This window comes from Podarcis bocagei (assembly GCF_964188305.1).
Source record: "Podarcis bocagei genome assembly, chromosome: 7".
NCBI classification, from domain to species: Eukaryota; Metazoa; Chordata; class Lepidosauria; order Squamata; family Lacertidae; genus Podarcis; species Podarcis bocagei.
In genome coordinates, this window is record NC_138132.1 from 56,193,171 (window position 1) to 56,211,263 (window position 18,093).

The following is an 18,093-nucleotide window of genomic DNA, read 5'->3' on the forward strand; positions in this document are numbered from 1 at the left end:
GTCAAATAAGACCACATTTGGAGTTTCACTGCTGGGAGTGGCAAGTGGGGAGAGCACAAGAGTGCTCAGCAGTGCCGGATTTATGTATAGGCTAAGTAGGATGAAGCCTAGGGCCTCTGAATCTAGGGGGCCTTGCCAGCCTGCCTGCTTCCCAGCAGGCAACCTCCTCCTCCCAAAATTGCAAACCCAAGACTTCATGCAAGGGCAGGGCAACTTGTGCTAGCCAGTGGGGCCCAACTTTAGTTTTGTTTTTGTTTTTTTTTGTAGGGTGCCAGTTCACAGCCAAAGTCTGCAAAATCTTAGAGATATAAATAAAATCCATCTAGATTGTTCTAGTGCGGGGGGGGGGGCCCTTAGGAGCGGCACGCGGGGCCCAATTTGGCCAAATTGCTCCAATTGCATTAAGGTCAGCCCTGATCAGACTGGACAAGCCCTGTACCTTCTAGTTCCCTGGTGTCACTATTCAGAGTACTATTCAAGGACTTGTTATGGAAATAAAGGGGGGTACTTATTGGAAATCAGTTCTGTCATCTCTCTCCCCCCCCCAAACCCCGGGGATGATGAACCCAGCCACCTTTTATTCACAGTCGCATAAGCACTACATTACAGCATGGCCATAAACCTGTACATTCAACCACTGAAATACACACCCAATACGTAGCAATGGAGATTTATGTTACTGCATTATGGATGAACACTGTGATTTATTAATGGACTCTGTATTTTTGGAATTACCTAAGAGCCACCAAGAGGGAGCTCTAGAATCTGACAACTAACCAATCGGGTACTGCCAAACAGTGACCCCTATTGCTGAAAGCAGGTAACCAGCAGGAAACGCTTCAGCTCAGCCTTTGCACTGTTGACTGAGCACCCCCTGCTGTGCAGATAATGGAGAAAGCTCTAAAAATGCTTTTGCAGTTAATCAAAACTATCCAGCAATATCAAGTTATAGGAAAACTGGTGTTATTAGCAGTAATCCTTCTAGTTGGTTAATTGGTTCGGCAACTTCCATGGACATGACATGTAATGCTAATTATTTTCCCCAAGAGTTAAATGATAACAAATCAGAGGCAGCTACAGTTGCAAATGGCAGCAAAATATCTGTGAAAGGAAGAGGAGCAAATTTCCTCAAGTGTGTTGCAGGTAGAAATACTGTTTGTAATGAAGTGAGAGCAGTAGTTTACTTGCTTGAATTAACAAATAATAAAGTTTTGCGTATTCTAGATTAAAACTGATTACGTAATTGAGAAGGAGATTGTAACAAAAACACTGGAGTCTAATTTCAATAGTAGAGTGCCTGGTATCTGGTGGGCAGACCAAAGCACTCATTAGGAGAGCTATGAGATTCAGGTGAGGGTCAAATGCCTTGTCAATCCCAGCAGGTATATAAGAGGTCTGCGGTGAAGACAACAATGGAAGTGATTCCCTTTATGGGTGAGTGCATGAGTTAGAGCTAGGTTTGTGGCTGAGGCAGTTAAAGCATCCCTCCACTTAGGCAGAGGTTAAGTCCCAGGCCTTATTTTAAGTATAACATTACAAGTTCATTTTCCTAAGAAATAATGCTTATTCCACAAAATGTCCTTTAGAAGAGAAATTGTGAATTGCAGAATTTTAAATCCCCATCATCCTTGGCTTCACTCAATTTTGTTTATAACATTCTTCCATTTTCTTTTAGTTGTGAGGGTTGGGGAGGGGGAGGTGCCTCACAAGTGGAGTAGCCTAAGGCCTCTCTTCATCTAAATCTGGCCCTGGTGCTCAGGTTCTGTTTTTAGGCCATAGGTATCTGGCTGGCCCTGTGAGAATAGCATCCCTGGTCACCCAATGGTCAATCTAACTCAGCTGCCACTAGATCTACAGGTCTTAGGGATAGATGAGTGCCATACAGCTGTTGCACAAGATCCTTTAACTGGCACTTAGCATCTAGGACCAGCATAAGAACATAATGACTCCATCTAGTCCAGAATTCTCTTCTCCCAGTGATTACCAGATGCCTGTGAGAGGCAGGATTACCAGATGCCCGTGAGAGGCACAAGGAGGCTATGGGCACAGCATCTTCCACTTATGATCCCCTGCATCTGGCATTCAGAGACATGTTGTCTCCAGTACTGGAAGTAATATACAGCCATGATGACAAGCAGCCATTGAGAGTCTTGACCTCCGTGAATTTCAGAACCCCAATCATGGCAAATTATCCAGTAAACCACCCATCCCTGGTCTTAAGTTCTGCTCTAAGGCATTCAGAAATTTAAGGACATCCTGAACACACTTATCCTACTCCCTGTGGATCATTAGTATCCTTCGTCCAGCTCCGACTCAAGGAAGGGAGCAAAGTTCATATCCTTGGTATGACTCTCCTTCAGTCGGAAGCCACAACTCAAGGGACATTTTACCAGTGTGGCTGGGCCCAGCCAGCCTTGTTACCCAGTCTCAGAAATGCTGCTTAAGCCCCCCTCTGTATTCATCTCATAAACAAGCATATGATTCCTTCAGCAATGCATCTGAGCTGAAACTTTACCCAAGTTGTAGTATGGAAAGGCATAAACTGGTCCGTCAACTCTTGTCTCTTCTTCTTTTCACTGTTCAAAGAGGGATCTGTCTGTTACTACCTTAAAATCTTAGCAAAACACACATCTGGTAACTGCCCCTTCTCTTCTCTCCCCCCCCCCCTTCATGTTTCCACTGGTTTTTCAGACTTCCTCTTGCGGTGATTTGGAGACTGCGCATCTGGATTTCTTAAACATACAAAGGAATTGCTGGAGCAAGCAAAAGCAGAGAGAGCCCTGAGGAAAGTTAAGATGTGTTGATAAGCAGCTGATGGGACCTTGCAACTCAAGACACTGACAGTGCCAAGCTCTTTACGAAGACAGGGCTTCAGGGAAATAATACGAATCGAAGCAAAATGAAGATGCACATCACCTTCAGCTTTGCTGGTTGCATGCTTAAAATCCTGTTGATCCACATCTCCATTTTTCACCCAGCCTCAGCCCCACCACCACCAACTTTGAGGGTTTCAGAAGACGTACCAGGCAGAGAACTGATCCCATCACCCATCATAAAGTTTCCAGGGGACATTTCTCCAAAAACTGACAAAGAACTGGCATTGGTAAGTATGTATTGTTTGTTTGTTTGTCCCACCCCACTTATTTCCCTTTGAATAATATTTTGCAATGTCTGTCTTTCTAATTCTCTGATTCTCTGTAACCCAGTAGCTGCTGCTTTCCATCTCTGAGGTTCCTGGGTGGGGAATAGGAACTGGCAAAATTATCAGCTTTCAAAATGTTGAAGCAAGCTCTGTTTCCCCTCATAAAACTTTTAAAGTCAGGCCAGAAGTCTGTATTTTTGAATGGCTGCCCTCTGCCTCTGCAAGCAAAGTTCATCAAATTGCTGAAGATTTAACAGGGGAAGGGGGGGTGGCAGAATTGTATAGAAAGTAAACAGAGGTGTCTTTTTAAAAAAAATGTTTATGAAGCATAGCTTAAGTATAGCCTGAAAGACAATTACTGTACACAGGTGGCTTTGTTTTTTAGCAGATATAATGACTAGTCTCGACCAAGATCTGCTTGAAGCAGTAACTGCCCCTTGAAGCTATTCTCAAACTATGTTCTATCACCATTTCTGAAGCTGCACTGAATAAGTTTGGGAGGATGTCTGCTCTTAGACATTATAGCTAGTTACAGATTTATTTTGTCTGTGTTTATTTGATCTGTCATAAAAACCAACCTTATAGAAATGAAGATTTTAGGGAAAAGGGAACCATGACATGTGCAATGCAATCTGATGCATTTAACTGAATTGTGCTCCATGGGGCTTACTCACAAGTAGATATAGTATCACAGCCTATCAGGGTAACCCTATGGATGTTTACATGGAAGGAATCCCATTGATCTCAGTGGGGCTTACACCCTAGTACTAAATGTATCTTAGGCTGCAAGTCAGAGGGGTGCAGTGGTTAGAATGTCGAAATAGGACCTGGGAAACCAGGGTTCAAATCCACACTTGGTCATGAAGCTCACTGGGGCAGTTGCTGCCTCTCAGCCTAACCTATCTCATAGGGTTGTTGTTGGGAGAAAGAACCATGTATGACACCTGGAGCTCCTTGGAGAAAAAATGGAATACAAATGCCATCGACCCATCTTTACAAGGGTGTAAGCCCCATTGAGTGTAATGGGACTTCCTCCTGAGACAGCATGCAAAGGTCTGTGCAGTTAGGGCAGGAATAGCCAATGTGGTACCATCCAGATGTTGCTGATCTCCCACCTCATCTTTCACTATTGACCATGCTGGCTAGGGCTGATGGGTATTGGGCCCCATCTGTACCATACATTTAAATAACTATCCTACAACTTTAAAGAGTCAAATATTTTCAGGCTCTAGATTGGCCCCACCCAGCCAGGCTGGTAACTGAGCTGTGCTAAGGAAAGGTCAGCATAAGGGCTTCCTGTTCAGGCTGGGACTTTGTCCGAGCAACAGGCTGTCTTCACCCTGGTGTGTTTCTGTGAATCCTTTGGCTCCGATTTCCTGGCTCTTCTTCAGACTCCTCAAAATGCTGGGTCGATTTGGGCTGCCTGAGCCCAAGCCCAGACACCATCACCACACAAATTGGCTTGAGTTTGTTTGGGATTCAGGCATTGGCTAAATCTGGTGCACAGCACATTCCCTTGTGGGCAGCCTTCCAGGAGCCACATGCCAGGGTCAAGGAAGATCAGGGGCAAATGTGAGTAGTAAAATCAATGTGACTCTTACCTTCATACAGCTAGGTACATTCCAGTCATGCAAAAGTCAGTGTTTGCTACACCCACCCACATCACCTCTCCATCCAGGCATGATCATACAATTCAAGCCAGGCTAAAGCACTGGAGGAGACTAAAGAGCACTGCTGTTGAGGGGTGTGGCTTTGGGCAGGGCTGTCCCATCCTTGAGGAAGATACCCCAGGACATAGAATCTGCAGGCACCCACCCCTTGTCACTTCCAGGGCCCCACAAAATTGTGTGGAAGCCTATGGAAGATCTTGTGTGGCTCTCTTGTGATCTTCCTGGAACCTGCAACCTCACAACCCTGGTAAGTGAGGCTTTGGCAGGGATGGCAAGCAGGGGTGAGAAGTGTGTGCACAGGGCAGCACCTTCCCATTTCTCCTCAGGATGTGAAATGGGAGGTGCTACCACTGGGTTTGGGAGAGGATACAGCTTAAGGAGAGCCCTGGAGTTGGTAGCCAACACTGTCTCCTGTGAAAGTGAGTTCCATAGTTCTTCACTGAGTGAAGAAATGCTTTCTTTGGGTACGGAAGTACTGTTGTTGAGCTATGGGCCCATCCAGACTGGGGGTGGTTGTTTTTTGCAGATGTATTCTACAATATGTCATTGAAACAATAAAAGTGCATCAGTGGGGGATTTATACTAGGTAGCCCACAGACATCATTTTGCTTTATTTGTTGTTCTGCAATGCTTCCCCATTGTTGCCATTTGGTGGGACACACTTGCATGCTAGTGCAACTAAATTGGGATGAAACCACAACAACCCTAGTAACAGGATTTCAGTAGGAAGTTATAGGGTCGGGGAGAGAGGGGGTTTATTGGTTTGTTTTCTACTTGTTCTTATTTGTATTATATATCTTCTACGGGGTTTTCTTGTATTTTTATGTTGTGAATCCCCCTGAGATTCACTGATAAAGGGCAGTATACAAATTTAATAAATAATAATAAATAAATAAATAATATAGGATATGCTGTGAAGCAGCATGTCCATGCCAAAACTTTTGCAGATACAAATGATATTGAGAGCAGGACCATGTATAATTACCCCAAGACCTTCATAAGCACCAATCATCATGGTGATGACCAAAGTGTATCTGGATGAACCCTACATAAGTCAGCGTTGGCTGTAGTTGCTGGGAGTTGCAGTCCAAAACATTTGCGAGGCAATTTGCAAGGCATCAAGGTGGAGAAGCCTGGTGGAAAGCACAAAACTTAGCTTAGTGTTTGGGAGGTGGCTTTGGTAGTGCAACACAACAGAGGTTTTTTGGACAAGTCTGGAATGCGAATCCCATAGCAAGTAGCTGTCTATTTGTTTAAGGAAGGGAGCATCTGGAGGGGACCACGTTGATTGCTTCTGGCTTATGTTATAAAGCCAAGAAAAACATTACTGGGAGGTGGGCAGGGAGTAACACTGTTATTCTGGCAACTGTTTGAAAAACAGAAGAATCCTGCCAGGCAAGCTTCCCCCCTCCTTCCCCTGGTGAATTTGCATGGCAACTCTAATCCCACCCACACTGTGATTAGCGGGCTGTTGCCCTGATATTATCAGTGACTCGATTAAGGTGCAGAAAAGGACAGACAAAATGCTCAGAGGGATGGGACACCTTCTGTACTTGGAGAGGCTAACAGCACAATCCTATGCAGGTCTACTGAGAAGGACATCTGAGTATGGGGAAGGGCTGTAGCTCAGTGGCAGAGCATCTGCTCTGCATGCAGAAAGTCTCCAGTTCAGTCTCTGGCATCTCCAGGCAGGGATGGGAGAGACTGCCTGCCTGGAACTCTGGGGAGCTGATGCTACTCCATGTAGACAATACTGAGCTGGACTGACCAATGGTCTGACTCAAGACTCAGCTATACAGCTGCAAATAAAATGTTTTAAGTGTGTTGTAAAGTGCTTTATACAAATGTGACACTAGATGGCAGTGCTGAGCTATGACAAATTCAATATATTTTTCAAAATGTTTTCAAAATGTTTTTTAATACAGTGGTACCTCGGGTTACAGACGCTTCAGGTTACATACGCTTCAGGTTACAGACTCCGCTAACCCAGAAATAGTACCTCGGGTTAAGAACTTTGTTTCAGGATGAGAACAGAAATCGTGCAGTGGCAGCGCAGTGGCAGCAGGAGGCCTCATTAGCTAAAGTGGTGCTTCAGGTTAAGTACAGTTTCAGGTTAAGAACGGACCTCAGGAACGAATTAAGTACGAGGTACCACTGTATGTGTCTAGATTCTACCTCAGTATAAGGCAGCATTATTTGTGTAGTGGTTAAGAGCGGTGGACTTGTAATCTGGGGAACCGGGTTCGATTCCCCGCTCCTCCACATGCAGCTGCTGGGTGACCTTGGGCCAGTCACACTTCTTTGAAGTCTCTCAGCCCCACTCACCTCACAGAGTGTTTGTTGTGGGGGAGGAAGGGAAAGGAGAATGTTAGCCGCTTTGAGACTCCTTCGGGTAGTGATAAAGCGGGATATCAAATCCAAACTCTTCTTCTTTTTCAGCTGTACTGAGTGGGCTTACTCTCACATAAGTGTGTATTGGGTTGCAGCTTAAAGTATTTGGAACTTTCAAGTTTAGGCTGGGGTGGGTGGGTTGGTGGAGAGAGAAATCCACTCAGTGTCACATTTTAATGCAAACCTACCTAATGTGAAATACAAGCCAGTGCACAAAATGTAGTTATATTTTGAAATTATGTGATGAGGTTCTCGGGCTGAAAACCATGCACGAGGAAGCACAGATGGTGGAGAGCTGTACAAATATGCATGGGTTCATGAAAATAATGTACCAAATGTGTCGTATTAGGGAGAAATTGCCTGCAAAAAGGTGAGAGATTGGGGAAGTGCATATTAAAGTGCATATTAGCAGGGATGTGCACTAAAATGTGGTTAAATAAACATATAAAAATGGGACACACACACACACACACACACACACACACACAGATATAGAATTGAGGCAAACTGAGCCCAACAACTTCTGGAGGGCACCAGCTTAGCTACATCTGCTGTCGGTTTTTGAAATCTGCATGAGCATCATCAAACGTGAGCAATAATTCTGACCCCTATTTCCCCCTCAGGCTAATGGGATTGCAGACTAGGCCTAGCCCTGTTTAGACTCCCAGGCCCTGTTAACTACTCCCCTTGCCCCCACACTTTTCACCTACCATCACCTGTACTTAGACCTTGAATGTTAGTTACATTCATTTAAATGCTTTGCTAGTGACAAGTACAACTGAAAGTGTCCATTGTGTCCAAAACCCTTGCAAACATGTCCACAATTCATTGTTCCTTTAGAAATATTTACCAGCTCACCTATTCACACATTTTCATTATGTGTGTGTGTATGTGTGTAACAGCTTAACAATTCCGATCTACAAAAGCTGCCCTCACTGGTCACCTTGAAATAATTCCTTCTCACCACTGGTGAGTCATCCAAACTTCATCAAAATCCTGTTGTGACTGATTGTGCTGTTGTTTTTTTCTTTTTGGTTGAAGCAATACCTCAACAAGTATTATGGGTGCCCGCAAGACAACTGCAACCTCATGGTGCTGAAAGATACCTTGAAGAAAATGCAGAAATTCTTTGGGCTTCCTGAAACTGGAGAACTGGACCAAAACACCATAGATACAATGAAGAAACCCCGTTGCGGCAATCCGGATGTGGCCAATTATAATTTTTTCCCGAGAAAACCAAAATGGGAGAAAAATCTCGTCACATACAGGTATGCATGCATACTATCAGGCAAAACATTCCATGTTAGGGTGCAATCTTAACCTCACTTATCTGGGAGCAAGTCCCATTGAGTAGACAGGCATCATACCTTGGTTTTCCTAAGAAGGAAGCCATTTTATAACTTCTAGCAGTTTAGCAAGGCCTTCTTACCAGCTAACTTTGGAGGGGAGAAGGAGATCTATCTATCAGATTCACTGGTCCTAAGCTTACAAGTCCACATGAATGTCTTAAAGCTAGCTTGGTTAGCAAACCAGCAGCCAGTATGCTTGTAATGATAGTATTATATTGATTTGTTCTTGTTCTTATGTATTTTCTGTTCTCATTTTGTATTTTTATGTTGTGAACTGCCCTGTGATCTTCAGATGAAGGGCAGTATACAAATTTTGATGATGATGAGAGACAGAGAGAGATCAAAAAATGCAAGTAGATTTGTAAGAGTAGTTTCAAAACATCTCCTCCCCTTTGCTTCAAATGTATAGGAGGAAAAGCAAAGCATGAATGGGGTACCTCTGAGACGCCAGTATTGTACAGGACAAAGCAAGCCTGGGGTGCAATGTAGCTTTCCCAGAATTGAAATCTCAACATTAAGAGATGTCCTACTCTTTACACAGCTGGAGCAATCCAAACCCTCAATATTCATTATTTAAAAGAGGGGGAGCATCTTTGGCCATTATTCCAGAACACCATGAGTTCTTCTGGGAGAATAATGGCTATCCTTTTCTTTCAAATGCTGCTGTTCCATACAACTCCACAGAACAAAACACCACAGGCTCCACTTTGTCTGCCTCTCTCTCCTTCTGCTTCTTAAAAAATAAAATAAAGCAAATGTAGTTTTTTTTTTAATCTGGCACTTTGAGCTGGAGATATTAACCCCACATCCATGTTATGCCTGCAGAAAGAAAGTTGAACCAAAATTACCCTGCGATCTGGACAGCAAATAGTTTAACAAGCACTTCATCGTCCATTAAAGTCTGGAGGGATAAGTCTTAGGCGGAGGAAGTACAGCAGGGCTCTTTTAATGATTTCCGTATCTATTGAAGTCCTGTGGCTCAGCTTTTTGGTGTGTGCATCTTTTTCCAGTGCCTCGAACAGACAGTGTTGCTGGCCAGAAATTAATAATGGCACACAAGCAAGGTTGTGTGTGTGTGTGAGAGAGAGAGAGAGAGAGAGGGAGGGGGCTGCAATTCTGTTCACACTTATTTGGGAATAAGCCCCATTGAACACTGTGGAACTCACTTAAAAAACCCCCCAAAGGATCAGGCTGTACATTTCGTAGGAACTTTGGCTTAAAGCAAGGATGGGGAACATCTGTGGTCCTCTAGATGTTGTTTGGCTACAGCTTCTGTCATCTCTGAATTTGGGCTTGCTGGGAGTTGGAGTCAAATAACATATGGATGTTCTCTATCCCTGGTTTGAAAGGTTGCTTTATGCTTTCTTTCAGGAGCATTCCAGGGACATTGATCCAAGCTTTGGGTCTTTCCTATTAAGCCCCAGATCCCCTGAGCTTCTCTTCCTTTAAACACTTTAAAAGAAATTGTTTAAAGGGGTTATTACTCATGGTGCAAATTGCCATGCCAGTGAGATCCAAGGTACCCCGCTATCTTAATTTGCACATATAAACTAGTCCTGGATCTCTCCAGGTGGACCCAATCTGGCACAACCTGTTCAGGCCAAATCCCAGGTTAACCCCAATCTGCCCAATTTGCTTTGGGATTTGGCTATACAGTAGCTGGTTCACAGCTCTAGTAATATAACCACCACCATCACCACCAGCAGCATTACAAGAACACTGTGCAACAAGGAATTAGAACAGACATTAATCCTTCACACACATACCCCCCCCCCAAAAAAATGATGAGTCTTATGTTAAAAGACTGATTAGTTAGCTATAGGACTCTTTGTATTACTTTTGCTGCAAGAGACTTAATGTGGCTGCTATCCCTTGGGGGATTTTCTCCAACTGATCCATACCCTTCTCTGTTTTCTCACCCCACCCCACCCTACTTTTATTGTGAAGGATTTTAGGCTACACCCCAGATCTGGACTCAGAGACTGTGGATGATGCTTTTGCCCGAGCCTTTAAAGTCTGGAGTGATGTCACACCACTGGAGTTTTCCCGAATTCATGATGGTGAAGCAGATATCATGATCAATTTTGGACGATGGGGTAAATATCTCCATAGAGCATTAAGGATAAGAAAGCTCTCTGTCCATTTCTGCCTTCTCCCTTCTGTATCTATGTTGGTCTGCACAGGGGATTTATTACCTGGTACTTTACCCTTTCCCACCAGCTCTCTTCCAATGCATGAACAGCAATACATTCAGGAGATCTAGGTATGTAGACCACCCACCCACAGAGCACTTGACTGGACCAGTCCAATAGCATATATATATATATAGTGCACTTCAGAACTGTTCAAATTCACCTGGTACAGTCATTATCTCAGTTGTCCTTACTTAGAACCCTATGAGGGAGGTCAACAATACTATTGTGCTTGAATTGCTGAAGCTGACAGAACATCAGGTAGCAGAACTAGGAATTCTCTCAAGGGGAAAGAAGAAAAGAGTAGGGCCAAGAGTGGTTTGGGGTGGCTCTGAGGGCTGTTCAGAACAACTGGGGGAAGGTTTAGAGGCCATGACTAGTTCAAAACCACCATCATGATTGGTGGGAGAGAGACAGCCACTCCTGTCTTTGAGGCCCTCCAGACAGGTGGGGCATTTTTTGTGGGTGTCTTCTGCAACATGTCTTTGATGCAATAATAAGGCATCAGTGGTGGATTTATACTGGGCGTCATTCCACTCTATTCATTGTTCTGGATTGCTTCTCTGGTGTCCATCCATTGTTGCCATTTGGAGGAGGACCATAGTGCAACAAAAGCAGGATAATACCACCACCACCCTGGAACATTTGGGGTATAAAAAGTTACAGGATTTCAGGACGAAGCTAACAGGACATGTAGCAATTGGAAATGAAGCAGTATCTCTGCCTTGAAACATCTGCATGCTCAAACAAGACTGAAAGTGAGATTGCCTAAAGCTGCCCTGATGCCATCCTGACCACAAATCCTCATGAAGGAACAATGAAAAAGGATATCTGGAGGGGCCTTTATTTCAACTGACCTCAACGTGGGCACTTGGGCACATGCAGACATACTCACCTAACCAGGCCCATTTTGTTTGTTTGGTCCGTTTAATTGGCATCATAGAATTGATTATTTGGAAGGGATCTGGTTCTCCACTGTGAGAAAAGGATGTTGGGCTAGATGGGCTTTTGGCCTGAACCAGCAGGGCTCTTCCTATGTCATTAAGTCTGCTCCATTCTTCTGGGATTCTGCCCTTCTATCCCTAGGAAAGAGTTCCACTTCTCAGCTATGCTCTGCCAGTGTGTCTCCGGCTGGCCTTGCTCTAACCTAAGGTACACATAGCTGAGAACTCAGGGTTTCGCTGGGAGCATCTGACATTTGTTTCCAGTGGCAAGGGATCAAACCCAGAAAGTCCTCAGTGATGCAAAAGTGGTCACCGCAGGCAGTGTCATTGGCCAGGCTGCTGGTGAGAAACTGATGAATAACAGGGTTATGCCCTTGCCAGGAGGTTGCTTTTCCAAGAAAAGCTTTCGGTGAAATAATGGGAGAAGCCAAGAACTCAGCCTTCACCCGAGGAGGAAGGAGAGACTTGAAATGACTTGGTGCAGAAAATACACACAGCTTTATTCATAGACACCCAAGGGGAGGGAGGGAGGGAGGGAGGGAGGGAGGGAGGGAGGGAGGGAGGAGAGAGAGAGAGAGAGAGAGAGAGAGAGAGAGAGAGAGAGAGAGAGAGAGAGAGAGAGAGCCTGAATAGCTCCAAGGTAGAACATCTGCTTTGTATGCATAAGGTTCCAGGTTCAGTTTCTGGCATCTTAGTATAAGCCAGTTTCCTATTTTGGTGGGGAGACCACAAAAAAGGCAAAAAAGGAAAATGCAGTGTTTGTTTATATATTTCAGAGGTGTGTTTTCCCGCTACTGCCAATAGGTCCCAGAGAAGATTTTTCATCAATAAAATGTAAATCAGCACAAGAGATTAAAAATAAAGTATAATAAAAAGAATTCCTTAACTCAAACGCACACAAAGTAAAACAGAAAGGGAAGCATTAAATGATTCATCAGCCCATAAAAATTGTAGAAAAATCAACCTAACTATTTTAAAGAGGGCATGATTATTCAACCATTTTAGATATTTGTTTTCCTGTATTTAATGCCACTTGATTTCTTCTTTCTTCTGCAGAGCATGGTGATGGGTATCCTTTTGATGGCAAGGATGGTCTCCTGGCTCATGCCTTTGCCCCTGGGCCTGGGGTTGGTGGGGACTCCCATTTTGACGATGATGAGCTTTGGACTTTGGGTGAAGGACAAGGTATGGCAGCTGCTGATGGATTCAAAACATCACTGAATGTCGACTGTTACCAGAAAGACTGGACAGCAAAACAGTATAGATCAGCCTTCCCCAACCCAATACTATCTAGATGTTGTTGGAGTCCAGCCCCCACCATCCCTGACCACTGACTATGCTAACTGAGGCTGATGGGAATTGGAGTCTAAAATACACAGAGGACACCAGGTTTGGGAAGGCTGGTGTAGATTTAGGGCTGATACCTCAGAATTACCTTCAGGTGACCATTGGCAATGTTGGCTCAGGATGATAGGCATTGGAGTCCAGCAACATTTTCATATGCTAATATTTAGGAACTTATGCAAAATACTTTAATTTAAATGCATCTCACACCAGAGTGGGGAAGATTAGAACCAGGTGAACGGTGAGCACCAGCTCACTTTGCTGTCCAGGCAATAAATGTTGATGGGCAACTTCAAGGCATCTGAAGGCAGGAGTAACTCACCTAGTTGACTCCTTCCTTCTGCCCTGCCAGTCTTGAAGGGCTGAAGCCAGCACTGCCACTGAGCAATGGCCAATGTCAGGAAGGCATCAGATAAACAATAAAAAAAAATAGTGGGTCACATAAGGTCTTCACAGATTAGCTTACATTAAACATCTTCTACTGTTTAATGTATTTCCAGGTGACTCTCCTGTAGATCAATGTCTAAGGAAGTTCTGCTTTTAGCTACAGTGTTCTTTGACACCCCGCTCTAGAAATTCTGCTGAGAAACTCACATTTATATTTTGACCCCTCCTGACAGAGTCTCTGTTCTTTCCCTTTCAAGTTGTTAGAGTGAAATACGGCAATGCAGATGGGGAATTCTGCAAATTCCCATTCCTGTTCAATGACAAAGAATATAACAGCTGCACCGATGCAGGTCGGAGTGATGGATTCCTTTGGTGTTCGACAACATACAACTTTGATGCGGATGGCAAATACGGATTCTGTCCCCATGAATGTAAGTTGACTGTCAGAAGCAGAGAGCTGCGCTTTGTTTTAATTTGGAAGCATATTGTGGCCTTTCCCAGATGACATGTATGATGTCTTTAGTTTCTCATTGGAAATATGGGGTCAATGGTTGTATCAGTGTGCCTCCAATTGTGTAAGCTGGCCAGGTCCCTCCCATGCAAAATCCCTTTGGAGACATCAGAGTGCTGGTCTGGACATGATAGTTTTGGGGTGCACTTGTGGTATCATAGTGCTTTAAATAGAAGGTACAAATGTGGCTGAAATCTCACCGCTATCAACATGAAACCAATCAGCTTTTTGCTTTTAAGATTTTTGCCCACTCCATCCCAGATATTTAGCAAAACTAGAAAAATGATGTATTTAATCTTGTTTTGTTTGTTTGGTGTTGTTTTTCCAAGGCTATGTTTCCCCATAAGCTTGCCACAGAAGGGGATTCCCACCATAGGTGTACTCCAAGAAGCCAAAAAATTAGAGACAGGCTCTTACTCAGCGGTTGGCAAGGCTTACCAGGCATGGGCTGGATCATTCCCATGGAGATCCTCCGTGGGCCGGACCAGTGCAGCGCTACACTGCAAATCGCTTCTGTGCATGCCCAGATGCCAAAAATCACACCTGCGCAGAAGCGATTTCCGGTGCAGGAGACATGCACAGAGGCAATTTCTGGGGTCTGGGCATGTGCAGAACTGATTTCCGGAGCCGTGGAAGAGAGTCCCCACACCACTTTAGTGCAGCACGCAAGGACTCGCCGAATGGGCGTCTCGGTTTGGGATTGGCTCATGGGCTGGTTAAACGACCCTCATGGGCCACTTCTGGTTTACTGGAGCATTATGCCAACAACATATAATTTGGACTTGTGAATCCCCACAACTGGTTTTCTGAGGCAAAACTCTTTCGGCAGTGGTGTTGCTAGTAGCCATGATGGCTATGTACTCATGGATAGTTTTATCCCCTGTGAATTTATCTACTCTCTTTTTAAAGCCTTCCAAGTTGGTGACATCTTGTGGCAGTGTATTCCCTTGTTTAAGTATGCACTGTGTGCAATGCTTAAATTTGTCTGGTCTGAATCGCTCACCATTGAACTTCACTGGATAACCTGAATTTCTAGTATTATGGAGAGAGAGAGAGAGAGAGAGAGAGAGAGAGAGAGAGAGAGATTACTCTTGGCTTGCTCTTTAATTCTTTTTTAAACTAGAATGGGTGGAATTTGAACCACTTGTATTCAAAGGATGCATTCTGCCACTCTCTGCTAGGGGAAGTGGGTCTGGAACCTGAAGAATAGCGGTGCTTGCACATCACACTAATAAAATCTCTGCAAAATAAGAGCAATGCTTTATCTTGGGCAGGTACCAGGAAATAGACCCTACTCATTGTGAGTACAGTAGAAAAATATGAGATGCGCTTTGATGAGTTGCATGTGTCCACTTCCATATTGTAAGACAAGAATTATAGAGCTCTTATCGGTCTCTCAGAGAGATATAACTGTATGTTGCCAAAGATAGGAAAAGTGAGATGAGACCATTAGATCCCAGTTATCTTCATTCTGCCACATTTTGTTGTACGGGAAACCTTGAAGCTTTCAGAGGCAGAAAATGATTTTTAAGCTCAGCAAATATCTTGGGGCTTTTCTTCTTCTTACAAAGCTCTTCAAGCTGCCCAGTTTTTAAGCAGAGAAAAAGTGACGCTCTATACTTTGAGAAACCGCACATTCAAATACTGAGGGGAAGGTTCTGTGGAATCTGGCAAGCTGAGCTTCTATTTGGTTCCTTGCTCTTGCTAGCTGTGGATATAGAAAGCCAAGATTTACAGACAATTTCTCTCTTTGAAATTTGGAAGGAATTCTTAAAGGGGAAAAACTTGTTCACAGATTGTAAAATTGGTGCGGTCTGTTGTTCTCAAGCCAGGATGTCAAATGTGGAGACAGTTTTTAGGAAGGAGGAAAGTTAGATGCTAAATATATATGTATCTACTTTCTCTCTGCCAACACACTTTGCTCCTCCTAATAAAATATCTCTCTGGCTGGTCCTGTAGTAGGAAATGATGTCCCTGTTCTCTTCCAGCATAATGTCCTTCTATTTCTTATACACTAGCAGCATTGCCAGATCCCTTAAATGTCGAACCTGACACTTGGGAGGTGCAGCCTTGGAGCTAAAAGGTGATGCTTGGCAGAATTGGGGGTGGAGACTGTGAGAAAAGGTGCAGCCTAGTGGTACATGAGGAGCACAGAAGGTTGGACCATGCCTTGTACCAATGTACCACCTACTAAGCTAGCAGGAAATGACTCAGCACAAACAATACAGAGAGAGTTTGAAGGAGAATGCAAGCTATTACTCCTGCTTGATTCTTTTTTTAAAATATATTTATTAAGGTTTTCAAAATATTACAAAAGAAAAAAGAAAAATACAAAATAAAAATAGTTAAAAACAATTCAGTCTTTCAATCACTTATCTTTCATTTGCTTATTTCCCGGACCTCCTCACGCCTCCCTTTTCTGTATTCCAGTTCAGTTTGTTAGTTCAGCAAATCCCTCCCCTCTTTGTTCATCCTAGTCTTCAGTCTTAAAATATTATAACATTAGATTTTTACCTATTAATAGTCCATTTTCTCATATTCCCTTATAACATTACAGCTAGAGACCACTTAGTTTCTATCCAACATCATTCTAACATTCATTAATTTTACAATATTTCTGTAAATAGTCTTTAAACTTTTTCCAATCTTCTTCCACCGACTCTTCTCCCTGGTCTCGGATTCTGCCAGTCATTTCTGCCAATTCCATGTAGCCCATCACCTTCATCTGCCATTCTTCCAAGGTGGGTAGATCTTGTGTCTTCCAATACTTTGCGATAAGTATTCTTGTTGCTGTTGTGGCATACATAAAGAAAGTTCTATCCTTCTTTGGCATACTCCTGCTTGATTCTTAATGATAGCTCACACCACCTGAAAAATGGCTGACACCTCCAAATGAGGCTTGTGGATGAGGTGAGGTGGAGAGAATTTCAGAAGCAAAGAAGTAGCTTGCTCACTTGAATCTTTCCGCTCATCTTGATAGCCTTCCTCCATCTTCCATGGAGGCAAACCAGTGGCATTATCACAGTTCAGGTACACATTCAGGCAGGCAAAAGCACCTGAGGAGGATGCAGAGCAGGGTTGGTGAGTGTGTGGTCTTGGAAGAGAGGCATGGTCAGAAGAGGCCTAGGGAGAAGATAGAAAGCCCTGTGGAGCCACATCTGGTTCTCAGGCCTGAGGTTCCTACCTCTTTTTAAATACTAAACCCCATGGCCCTTATGTTTCAAATGAGCACCTTCCAGCTTGCATCCTGACCGGGACAGAGTGACTTCTTTCTTTATGGTTGTCATATCATTAAAGACTTCTCTGCTGTTCACACAGCAAAGAAGGCTAAAGAAAATGGCAGAAAGACAAAGGACTGTTTGACTTTTCCCTGTGTCTTCCTGTGTCAGCCAGGAGCCTACAGTCACTCCAGGATGAAGCAACATTGTACTCAGTTTCCATATGTTTGTGATGGATTTGGGTTTGTTTTTTTGCAACTTGTACATGGCTAATAAAATGTGCATTTGAAAATGTGGAGGCGTACAGCTGGAAGGAGCTTAAGTGGAAAGCAAGTGACTCATCTTAGCTCACTCATCTTTTTTTTGTTTGCTCCAGCAAAGATACTTTGCAGAAAAGGAATTCATACACAGGCCTTTGGATAGCATTTCTTCTCCTGGAACTGCTTTGCCCTAGATCAGGAAAAGCGAGGAACCTCAGACCCAGGGGCCAAAAGTGGCCGACTTGTGAGCAGAGTATTCCCTCCTGTGGTGCATCTGAGGTCTTCCCTTGGTGCTCACTCTCCCCTCTCTGCCCCATTGGTCATTGAGCTGAAAAAGAAAGTTGAGAGAGTGACTCTCTTTCCCACTTTCCCTTTCAGTTCTGTGCGTGTTTCAAAGCTCAGAAGAGCCTTGGATCTTACTTTTGCCCAGATCTCTTGGGAGAATCTGTGCGTGCACACGCATGCACACACACACACACACACACACACACACACACACACACACACACACTTTCTCTCTTTCTGTCTCTTGGAAGGGAGTTGATCTGAGGGAGAGAAATGATCAAAGGACGTGCTGCCCACAGCATTCACTCTAAAATCCAAATGTGCCTACATTGAACTAAAAAGGTTGACATCCTCTGGTCTACAGTGTTTAACTGGACTTCCTGGCAGACCAAGAATGATT

The 18,093-nt window shown here is 43.9% G+C and overlaps 2 protein-coding genes across 2 annotated transcripts in view; one reads left to right on the forward strand and one right to left on the reverse strand.

The window, feature by feature from the left end:
• The window catches only part of LOC308591485 (tigger transposable element-derived protein 1-like), a gene marked incomplete at its 3' end in the record, with an annotated part of 500,687 nt that overhangs the window by 22,108 nt on the left and 460,486 nt on the right, over window positions 1-18,093 (reverse strand). The gene's annotated exons all lie outside the window — the stretch shown is intronic.
• Window positions 2,701-18,093, forward strand: part of MMP2 (matrix metallopeptidase 2) — a 30,823-nt gene continuing 15,430 nt past the window's right edge. Inside the window, exons 1-5 of the mRNA XM_081201170.1 lie at window positions 2,701-3,103; window positions 8,245-8,471; window positions 10,500-10,648; window positions 12,745-12,873; window positions 13,677-13,850. Coding sequence (XP_081057296.1) covers window positions 2,900-3,103; window positions 8,245-8,471; window positions 10,500-10,648; window positions 12,745-12,873; window positions 13,677-13,850 — 883 coding nt within the window. The 5' untranslated portion in view covers window positions 2,701-2,899. The remainder of the gene's footprint in view (window positions 3,104-8,244; window positions 8,472-10,499; window positions 10,649-12,744; window positions 12,874-13,676; window positions 13,851-18,093) is intronic.